Source organism: Hydra vulgaris, chromosome 14 (assembly GCF_038396675.1).
Source record: "Hydra vulgaris chromosome 14, alternate assembly HydraT2T_AEP".
Taxonomy (NCBI): Eukaryota; Metazoa; Cnidaria; class Hydrozoa; order Anthoathecata; family Hydridae; genus Hydra; species Hydra vulgaris.
In genome coordinates, this window is record NC_088933.1 from 2,593,687 (window position 1) to 2,605,346 (window position 11,660).

The following is an 11,660-nucleotide window of genomic DNA, read 5'->3' on the forward strand; positions in this document are numbered from 1 at the left end:
AGTAAATGAAAACAAAGAGGTAAGTAATTTATTACCAACAATTTTTTTAAATTGCTAAAATGCGATCTTTATCATTCATTTTGATTTTTTATGCATCTATAGTTGGTAGAAAAAGATACTCCAGGGTGTTACCCAGCCTCATGGCACCGCGTTCCAATTTTTTTTAAATTTCCCAAAAGGTTATTAACAGGCTTAAATTTAAAGTGTTACGCAAGACTCGTTGTAATACTTGGTACTCGAAACGAAGAAAATAATTTAGTTGATCGAGAACAATTACTTTCTTTACAAGAAAAAAAGCGTAGAAGTTTCATTCATTCATTCAAAAATAAAATAAAACTTTATTTTTAACCGACGACGTTGATCTTAAGTTTTTTCATTTTTTTTCGTTACATAGTTTTTTTATTCGCTTTTTTTATTTTAAACTTTTTATTTACAATAAAAAATTTTAAACTAACAAATGCTGTTTATCTTTGGTTAGAAAAGTAACAAAGATTTTAGCATAGTAGTTATTCAAAAAATGAATTTTGTCGAGGTAAATGTCATTTTGAAACTACTTTTAAAAAAAGATTTAAAAGTTTTTTAATAAAGTAATTAAAAATACTGTTAGTAAACTAAATTTGGTTGTGACACATTTTAGTGTAAGCGTTTTAATATTAATTAAGTTAATAAATCATTTGTGCTTATAAATGTTAAAAATTATTTGCAATTTTTACAATTTTCTTTTTAAATTTACAAATCAAAAATTTTAATAACAAAAAAAAAAAGTTTAATTTAGTAAAACAAAATTTACAAATACAAAAATCAATTTTTTTTAAATTTACACATACTAAAGTTACAACTAAAAGAAATATGTCGCTAATATTTATTTTCGCGGTCAACCAATCTCCCCCGGCCGAAGTTGCTTATTGAATTTAATTCTAAAATACCACGAATCAGTGAAAGTTCTTATCACTAACTTTTTATTCGACCGAACTTCTATTTGATTAAAAAAAATTCACTCAAAAGGCATTGACGCTCTATTTGTCTAAAACAACAAAATCTTTTTTAACAACGAAAATTTTTAAATTTCTAACATTCTATTTAAAAAAAGTTCTATTCTATTGAAAAACGTTTCGCTTCGAAGACCTTATTATTTTTGAATGAAATTGACGTTCTATTAATAATTTAGATTCAAATCAATAAAATAAAAACGACAACAAAATGCCTTCAAATAACGGAAAAGACTATTTTAAAAAGAAATATAAAAAAATTCAATCAAAATCTATTGTAACGTTATTTGAGAAACACAAAGAAACAAGTGTGCAAAACTATAGTCAACAATGTACGTTAGGCCATCCCATAATTTTTTTTTGACAACCAAATTACATGCGGAGTCGCTAATGAGTGGCGTAGAGGTCATATTTATAAGTCAAATTTTTTTATTTTTTCCTGTTAGAAGTATTTGCGCCGGTCGTTCGAAGTTACGCACTAGGCAATTTATGACCAAAATTGAGCAGTTTTCAACACAACGGCGCGAATCGATTCTGATGTCGAATCCAGTAAATTTTTTCATTTATATTCTCTTCATGTGTTCCCATACCAAAAAAAACACTGTGCTTTTTGAGTTAAGAAATACACAATGCCTACCGTTCACTGATTTTGATAGAAAAATCAACATTTGTGTTATTTCAAAGTGCCTTTTTGTTGATCTATGAGGTCATTTTCAGTCATGGTGCAATATTTTTTTTTTTTTTTTACTTCTTATTGGTATCAAATGATGTTTTTAAAAAAATTACTTTTATTGGAACCTAAGATTAAACAAAGCCAAACTTAAAATGGTTACCCCCAAAAGATTTGTTATAGGACTTTAAATATTTTGCTGTAGATTTAACTAGATCAAAATGTGTTGATATATTTCAGAAAATATCTACATAGATTTTGTGTGTGTTATTTTAAATTCTCATTAAATTTTAAGTGCTCATCAGCACCGCGGGAAAATTTTTTACTAGTAAATGTCGTTTATATGACTAAACCGGCATCAATCCTCGGACCTCCGATATTAAAGTAAGAACTCTAAGTACTGCCATAGCTGCTATTATATTTATTATATATATAATAAATTCTTTCCTTTAAGACACATATCTCTAAAAATCACATAATTGAGTTTTTTTTTAAATACATTTTCAAGGTTTAGAGTCTACAGTAAGGTAATTCTAATTATTAGAGATATTGGAAAGGTTTTGAATTATTAACTCACAGCCAGTAGCGAGGGAGCAGGCGTTGTAACTGACTCCTTGTATCCATTCTTCGTCTTTTTAAATGGCTTTTTCCAAGAGTTTTTCATTTGGAGAAGGTTCTGAAGTTTTTCCTCGCTCTTCGCACGCTCTACATTATCTTGAATGAGTTTTACTGCACGTTCTGATGAGTCGTTAACAACTTCGACAGATTTTACGAAGCTTTGAAACTCATTGTATCCTGGAAATTCTTTCCAAAAAATCTGAGGGAGTTTCATCCATAGACATTTTTCAGAAGTATGACCTCGGATATCAAAAATTAACCAGGAATCTGGCGAAATATATGATTCAAGACCTGGTGGTTGATCTATATTAAACAAAAAACTGCTATCAGAAAGGATTTTAGTTTTGGTTCTAACCGTTCCTACATTTTTAATGCCACTCCGTTGGGTTGAATAAAGAACTTTTGCCATCTTTTCCATTTCGATGTAGTGATCTTTATTAGAACATGCTAGCGCCAGCACCACGGTTGATGGATCCAAATACCACATTTGGTTTCGCCATGATTTTAATACCAATTCTGCGGCAGGCTCATACGCATTGTAATGGCACATCTGCCAATAGTTTCGTTGATCCTAAGAGTGTGAGTTAAAAATAATGCAATACAGATAGTAAGTAAGGTTGATAATGACACGTCTAACATCTAATGTAATAAGTGTCATTTATTTATGTCATTATTCTAAAACAATTTAGTTGGTATTTTTTTGAAACAAATTATTCTTAAATTATGAGACTAATATAAAAATATTTAGGAAATTAAGTTTTACTTCAAAAGCTGCAGAATCAGAAAACTCGCAGGTCAAAAACCACGATGCCCAGAAAAGAGAAATGTATTCAGCCATTCTGTTGATCTCTTTGACAATTTCATCACTCAGAAAAAGAACCTGTCTGATCTTAGGGAGAAGCAAATTGAACTTCATATAGTACAATGCCTTTGCCATGAACCTGGCGTGTGAAATAGCTCCGGTTTTGTGAATTTTATACCTAACTGTCTGATCTTCTTCAAGGAACATAACTACAAGCTCTGCCAGTTCACAATAATCTTTGCGCTTCTCAAAAGTCTAAATGTATATAATTTACAACTTAATTAAAAACTTTTATGTTTCTTCTTTCTATTTTTATAGTTGGTATATATATTTGGTATAAAGTTGTTTTAAAGTAATATATTTCTTTATTTTAACCTTACCTGACTATTTCTTAACTTGTTTTTATCTATCAGGTCCTTGCAAGTTTTTAGCGCCAATAGAGCCTGCTTCTCCAACCAGGTACCCTTAACATTCTGGTGATTAAATTTCAACAGCATCTTCTCGTTCTTTGCATCAATACCATGCCAGTTCTGCTTTAGAGATTTAAATAGTTGATTCTCTGGTCCAACAGATTTGTTTACTGCAACTTCATTGCAAAAGTGTTTTATATGGAGCTCTCCTACATGATGGCGGCAGGCTAACAAGAGCAATGGTCGGCCATGAAAATTAGCTAATCTTGCACAAGCTCCTTTTAAATAGCCAGTGTTTGAAGCAGTGGTATCAAAACAAACTCCGTGGATGAACTGCCCTAGATCAAAAGAATCTAATAGATTTTGAATTGCTGTGAACTGAGCCTCACCACTGCCGTGTTCCAACCCTGGAGCGCCTAACAGATGGGACTGATTGTCATGCCTTATAAGCACACAAATTCGGTCTTTTGTCTCATCTATGCTACCCGTATAATCTTTGATAATTTTGCTATCAAAATGCACAATGATGGGTTTGCCGCTCGTCTTAACCATACTGGTTATGTTTGCTCTATGAACACCAGCATCATTTCTTATTATTGTATCAAAAATCCTGTGAGTTGAGCTGTGGGATAATGTTACATTTTCTATATCTCCACCGGCATTGCAAAGAAAAGAAGAGATAAGTGTTGTTGCCTGGTTAGTAGATATTCCCATCCCAATAGCAGTTCTGGCAGTTTTTGAAAAAATGTCTTTTGGTATCTTTAAAGTCATATTTTTAACTGTCTTCTTCTTTGATGCGTTACCAATCTTAAAATCATCTTCGGAACATGTATCATTAGAGTCATCAGTAATCATTTCACTTTCAGAGGAAAATCCGGAGAAATCATGGAAAGTTTTTTTTACTATACCAGAGGTTTTAGAGTTATTTCTTGAAGCAGATCTATTACTAACATCTACAAACCGACCGTCCAACGCTCCAATCACCATCTTTCTGCAACTTAGCTGGTCCCGTATGAAGGTTAAATCTTCAATCTTATCTGCTTCCAGTCTTAGCCTATCAGTCTTTAAACTACGTTCAAGAAGCGTAATGTCTTCTCCAGCCCAAAATAATCCTTTAAATTTAATTTTATTAGGTAAGAACAAGAAAAAGTAAACTATTTACTTCACAATAAATTAGCTTAGTACTGGCTGTTTGACTAGAAAATCTTAACATTTAATATTTATCCCCTACCTGTCATTGATTTCTCAAATTAATTTCTTGTCTCAGGATAACCAATTCCAATTTTTTTCTGGGATTTCTTCAATGCTATGTACTTTTCTACATACTTCTTGACATGATACATCATCCTTTTGTCACTGATGACTTTGAAGCCAGTTTTTCTCCAAGGAATTAAGATTCCGGAAAAGATACAACTGACATTGCAAAATTCATTGTTTGTTATGCATTTTAATCTATGAAGAACTTCTGTAAATTAAAAACATTACTTATTAAATTATCTTTACTATATTTGACATAAAACATGAAATAACGTTCTTATCTATTGATTTCTAAAGCTAAAAGCTTACTTGAAAGTTTTGGACATTAAAGGACAAGCGACGAGATCCTTCAGTGCTTTCTTTGGAAATTGTTCTCTTAAAAATAAGTAGCGTTGGATAACGTGAATCCTTAGGGGCAGCTGGTTTGTTTCCATTCTATCCAGAGTGACGTTAACTAGGAACATGTTCTTGCGACTCGATCTTCTTTTTTTAAACCCCTTCTTGGGACAGGGATACACCTCAGATACTTTTGTTGTCATAGCTAGCTTTAAAACAAAATTTCATAATGTTACTCATTGATCATAATGTTAATCACTATAAACATTTTCATAATTTGTATGAAGTTTAAAATTTTTTAAAAGTTTATTTAAAATATTATAAATGTTTAAATAACCTAATTCATTTAACTATAATTATAAAATATAACATGCATTATTATGTTATGTTGATATAATAAACTTACTTGAGGTGGTAATATTAGATTTTTTAAAATTAAAAATTGTTAAGTAGCTCGATAAAAAAATTGTTTTCTTAACTGCGCTTTTTTTAAATATTACCCGATTTTTGCGTTTCTAAAGTACCACCTGGTAACAAATATGATAATAATAAAAATGCGCACAATCGGTATGGATAAAAAACCTTCCATTCTTTGTATTGAGGCAGTTAAATTGTTAAAGGTTTATAAATTTCTATTCGCGCTGATCATTTGAAACTGCCCATAAAAACTCAAAAAATGTAAAAAAGTTAAACTTTAAACGAATGGCGCGAGAATAAATACTCATCCAGAAAAAAAAAAAAAAAATTCATTAACAAATCAATATCTTAGAAACATTTTGAGACACTCCGTGAAATAAAATTCGTTCATGAGGGTCAAAATGGGATGGCCTAATGTACGTCAATAGTAAGTGAAAGTCTTCATCAGTCTACATCTGTAGTAAGCAAAAGTCCTCATCAGTCTATATCAGCAGTAAATGAAAGTCTTTATCAGTCTACATCAGTAGTGAGCCACAGTCCTCCTCAGTCTACATCAGCAGTAAGTAAAAGTCCTCATCGTACTACACCAGTAGTATACCAAAGTCCTCATCAGTCTACATCAGCAGTTAGTGATATGCAGTAAGCGAAAACAATGTATACGCAGTTCCTTTAACTTCAGTTCTTGGAAAAAGAAAAAAAAAAGAAAGTCAAGCCAGCACAAATACCAATCAAAAATATAGAAGACCTACGATTTAAAACAACAGAAAAGTATGAGGTGTTATTTCCCAATTTTTTTTATTCGTCATCAAAACAAGGTTGGTTTTGTAAAGTTTGCATATCGTTTGCATCAGGAAAAAAAGTAATCGTGCATTTATTGAAAACCCTGGCAAATTTGCAGATCATCCCTCGGAGCGTGCTAACGATCACTTAAATACGCATCGGTATACTATAGCTTTAAAAAATAAACAAGCTTTTGATGAAATGACTAAGCAAGGTTCGAATATCTGTAAAATACTGCGTGAAAATACCCTTGCAAAAGAAACATTAAAAACAAGTAACTCTTGGTTCATTATTAAAACCTTCTTTTGAGTCACGCATTTGTTAATCATGAAAAACTGGGCACACACTCATAATTTTTCAGACATTATTGAACTTATTGCTGCGTGTGGTTGTAAGGAAGTTAAGGCGCACATTTTGTCTAGCCCAGCAAATGCAACATACATGTCTCCGGAATATATTACTAAGTTTATAAATATTATCTTTAATTTTGTCAAAAATCCTTTACTCCAGTCACTTAGAAATGGTGGAGTTTTTCTTTTTTTTCAGATGAAACTTCTGATATTACTTCGATTGAACAGTTAACTATACATGCCACTTTCGAACACAACAGCATCGTAAAAGAACATTTCATAGGAATAGTTCAATTAAGTAAACTCACTGGTTCTAGTCTATCAGCTCCAAATAATTTTAATGTTGTTCAAAAAATTTTTAGAGCTAATAATATCTCATTTAAAAATGCTCGCTTTGCTTGTATGGACACAACAAGCATCAATTCGGGTATAAAAGGAGGTTTAAAAGCCTACATCGAGGATGCTGTTCCACCGTGTGTTTGGGTTGGGTGTACAAGTCATAAACCTGCGTTATGTTTTAAACATATTTTATAAGATTTTCCTACTATTATGGAGGTAGATAGTTTTTTACTTAACCTATAGAAGTTTTTTAAGTACGCACACTAGCCATGCATTTGCTGCAGGAATGCTTCGAAATCTATGGAGAGCTAGAAACGATAGTTCCAGTGTGTCCAAGTGTAACTCGTTGGACTGCACACGATCGAGCTTGTTTAGTTGTGTTCAAAGGTTATAAACCGATTTTACAAACTTTGTCAACATGCTATACTGAACGAAAAGAAGCCGAAGCACTCGGGCTATTTATACAAGCGAGTTCACAATCTAACATTGCAACAATATTAATGCTCTGAGATGTGTTTGAAGCGATTCGCCCACTTGTGCTAGCACTGCAAAGTTCGCAAGTAGAAATTAGTCTCAGCGACATTCAAACTTATGCCAATCAAGTTAATCATTGTTTAGATGATTTAATTTCGGGTACTCGACGAAAGTATTTCACTGAAATAAATTTTATTGAAATGAAATCAGCGACTGATGAAATAACTTTTTCGTTACCAGCCACAAGCCGATTAAAAAAAAATAAAAACTTTGACCTAAGTGAGTTTGAGTTAAACATTTTTAGATCTTTTGTCAACAGTTTTAAAAGTGAACTAAAAAACACTTTCGCGCAAATGGAAGTTTGGCAATCGCTTTCAATTTTTTACCCAAGACGATTGCCTAAAACACTCAGCCAACTGTCTAGTTATGGTAAAGAAAGCTTAGAGCAACTCATAACTCACTATGGCAGATCAAAAAGCAGTAACAAATTTGGAGCATTACACATTTAAGTTCCAGATATCTCAGAAACCGAGACAAAAAACGAATTTGAAAGTTTCAAAATTATGTTATTTACTAAACGCCGAGAATGGGAAAACAGTTTCGATATACGTATATCAAAAGAAAAAGACCAAGAAGTACTCAATAATTTAATTAAGTCAAGAAACAATTTTACGCCTCAAGAGTTATGGAAAGTGATTAATAATGACCCTGTTTTGATAAGTGCTTATGCTAATTGTATGTTTTTAACTAAGTTACTCATTATATTTCCTTTGAGTGTAGCTTGCGTGGAAAGATTTTTTCAAAATTAAAAATAGTTAAAAACCGTCTTCGAAATCAGCTAAGCCAAAACACATTAGAAAGTTTGATGATGATTGCAACAGAAGGTCCGAAGGAGTGTTTTGACGACGATTTGTTAGAGTACTTTGTCGACGAGTTAAAACGTAAAAATCAAGATATGAGAATTACGTTGTAAATTGAAAATTTACAACGTAAATCTCATTTTATTTTTTTATTTGAGCTTACTGACAATTGGTGAATATTTAATGTTTGTAGTTTTTTCACAGAATTTTCACGGTGATTTCTTGTATTCCAGCCGTGTTTTTACAATTTTTGTTTGTAGCAGTCTACTGAATTTTTATTTGTATGCAAAATACAAGCTTTTTGTTTACACAGCAAGTGCTAAGCTTTAGAGCTAATGGTTTTAATTATCATTATCTTGTGCATTAGATATTATTGGGCGACAAAACTTTCTGCATGATCACCTAGTTTTCATATACTGTTAGGTGACGCAGACAAAATACAGTTTGTCAACCAATATCTGTCTACAATAAACATCTGCAGCGTATCCTACCAAGGGTAAAATGGAAAGGGAAAACTGGAAAGCAGTTTTTGCAGTTAGTTGCTTAAAAATCATAGACAGCTTTGAGCTGTTTTATCAGGAGTCCAGTCTTGGAGATCCTGCTACCAAATACATTGAACTACTATAATATTTTGAAAAAATTGTCAATGGCCGTTTTGGAAACTTGTAAGGCTATACTTATGTCAAAGATATAGAGCAATTATCTACAAGTTATAAAAATCTAGGGGCTACGGTTCCTTTAAAAGTACATATAGTTGACCAACATATTATCAAATTCATTGACTTGGAGTCTTTGGTATGATAAATAAGTTTTAAGTATGATGAAAGATTATAATAATATTAACTATGTTAATAGTAATTACAAACTTATTGTTACTATATTACAACAGTTTATAACGGGTGATGCGGAAGTTATCGGACAAAATAAATTCGTCAAAAACTTATTTATAAATAAAAAAACAAACTACTATTATATTTTTTTTTAATAAAGCATTTACCTTTTAATAAAAATATATTATTTTTTATATAAAAAAACACCACCATCTGCGATTGATCTCAATTTTGCTCTGACGCCTTTCATATGCGACTGTAAAAAGTTTAAATCAATTTCTTGTAGTTTTAGTTTAATGCGATCAATCAAAACTTGCTCTGTTGAAGCTTGCCAATCTCCCTCGTAAACCTTCTGTGCCAAATGTCCCCAAAAATTTTCAATTGGTCGTGCTTGAGGCACATTTGGGGGATTGGATTCTTTATCAACGTAATAGACATATTGGTCCATCCAATTTAGAGAATCTTTAGAATAATGAGAATTTGCTAAATCTGGCCAAAATAAATAGTTAAAGTCTCCATGATACTTGTGAATAAATGGAAGAAGTTGTTTTTCTAAACATTCATTAATATAGATTGATGAATTGATCGCTACAGCCTTGGAAGTGCGAAACAATGGCTCGGACATACCACGGTCAGATATGACTATTCACATTATTAATTTTTTTGGAAATTTCTCTTTTCCTATAAAACGAACACTTTCTGGGCATGTCTTTTTTTTTTTGTGTAGTATCCAGAATTTCCAGGCATGTTGTCTCCTGCAAAACAAAAGTATTTTTCGTCATCGATGACTAGAAGCGATTTTGTGTTATAGAGTTGGTTAACTAGTTTCCTGCTTCTTTTCTTTGCCTTTATTTGTTGTTCTATAGTGTATTTTGGAGTCTTTTCACGTTTTCTATATTTAATATTCATTTTTTTTAACTGACGACCAATTGTCAATTGATTTACACCGAATTTAATACCTATTTTTCTCTGACTGACCCTTTTTCGATTGTTGACAAGTCTCGTTAATTTGGCTTTCTTTTCTCTAGCCCAGGATGTCAGACGACCAGGGTGCTTTCTATCAGAAAACGATTGAACAGTTTTAAGTCGTTTTAGGTTATCATATATTGTACTTCGAGCAAATCCTTCCTTTTCAAAATGATTTACGATTTATTTTTTTTATATTAGGTTTATTTACAAAAAACATTTTTAGTCGCTTTCGAAAAGATTCTTGTTCAGCTGCATTTAACCTCATTTTAAAAAATTGTGTTTCAAATAATAAAGTTTATATTTTATAGAACGTTTATGCCTATGCATAAAACCACAAAAACTAATTATTATGCTCAAATAATGAAATTAGGATTTGTCCGATAACTTCCGCATCACCCGTTACAAGTTTTAATTTTTATATTTATTCATTAAATAGACTAGAATTTGTTTGGCTCATTTTATATTCTGTAGGCTTAGATTACTGGACCGAACAAGCTCTCGAATCCATTCACCAGGGTATCAATCAGTTTTGGCGAATGAGAAAAGTTGGAGAGCACTGTCTAAACTATATTGGAAGGTTAAAAAACGCAATTGTTGCTTAAAACTACAAACATTTTTAAAGTAGCTTTCAATTTTCAGCTAGTTTGTAAAAAAATACAATATTAACCTCCTATCAACAATTGTTTAACATAATTTTTTAATGTATGATATGATGATAAATGACATACAAAATATAAATAATAATCTAACAACATAGACCAGAAATTTGTTTTTTACGGCAATAAAGTAATTGTAGCTAACCCTGTTTGAAAAATTCCTAAAAGGAATTTTTAATAATATTTTTTTATGTTATATTAAACTAGATATAAATTCATTAACAAATGTAAATTTCATGAAAAAATATTTCTAGTTTAAAAGTTACAACAGTTCAAAGTTATTTCAGGGGGTAAATAAGTGGAATTTAAACTCCTTACGGTCAAAAATCTTAAACGAAAAAAGATTTTTTGATGAAATTTGAAATCTGCCGATAAATTTTGATTGTTCATGATAGAAATTAAAAAAATATTTATCATTTTTGGAGACGTAGTTTAAAGTAGGGGGCGACGTGGGGTCGAGATGGGCTTGGCTTAGCTTAGGTCGGGACGGAGTTGGGTTAGCTCCAATTACCTAAACTTTTTGCAAGTCATCCTCATTTGATCCCAGTATCAACATACTAGAAATTTGAGTATGCCACATCGCTCTTAGATACCTATCTTAAAAACAAAATTACTAGGCACTCGCCTAAAATACGTGATTTCTTCCCAGGCCCCCGGTGAAAAAAGTTATTTTTAACATCTCGGAATAAAGAAGAGTCTTTTGATAATGAAAAAAATTTCTGGGTATGTGTTGCAAAGTCTTAGAGCATGTTCCTATGCACCTTTCAATTTCAAAAATTTCAATCACGTGTGACTTAAACTAAGAAATTAAACAAGAGCAACTTTAGTTGGTTTGCTTTTTTTAACAAGTATAATGCTCATAAACATATCAAGTAGATTTTTGAGCCTTACTCTAAATTACAT

General features: G+C 31.5%; 1 protein-coding gene and 1 long non-coding RNA gene across 2 annotated transcripts; both read right to left on the minus strand.

Annotated features, from left to right (window-relative positions):
• Window positions 1-1,973: 1,973 nt before the first annotated feature.
• On the minus strand, window positions 1,974-4,721 carry LOC124805839 (uncharacterized). Its single transcript, XM_065817529.1, has 3 exons — window positions 3,460-4,721; window positions 3,041-3,334; window positions 1,974-2,848 (listed from the first exon to the last, which is right to left on the minus strand). The coding sequence occupies exons 1-3, from the start codon at window positions 4,474-4,476 to the stop codon at window positions 2,228-2,230; spliced, it is 1,932 nt and encodes a 643-aa protein (XP_065673601.1). The 5' UTR covers window positions 4,477-4,721; the 3' UTR covers window positions 1,974-2,227.
• Window positions 4,722-4,974: 253 nt separating this feature from the next.
• LOC136090687 (uncharacterized) lies at window positions 4,975-5,859 on the minus strand. Its single transcript, XR_010643638.1, has 2 exons — window positions 5,489-5,859; window positions 4,975-5,291 (listed from the first exon to the last, which is right to left on the minus strand). It is a non-coding gene; the product is annotated as an uncharacterized LOC136090687 (long non-coding RNA).
• Window positions 5,860-11,660: the final 5,801 nt, after the last annotated feature.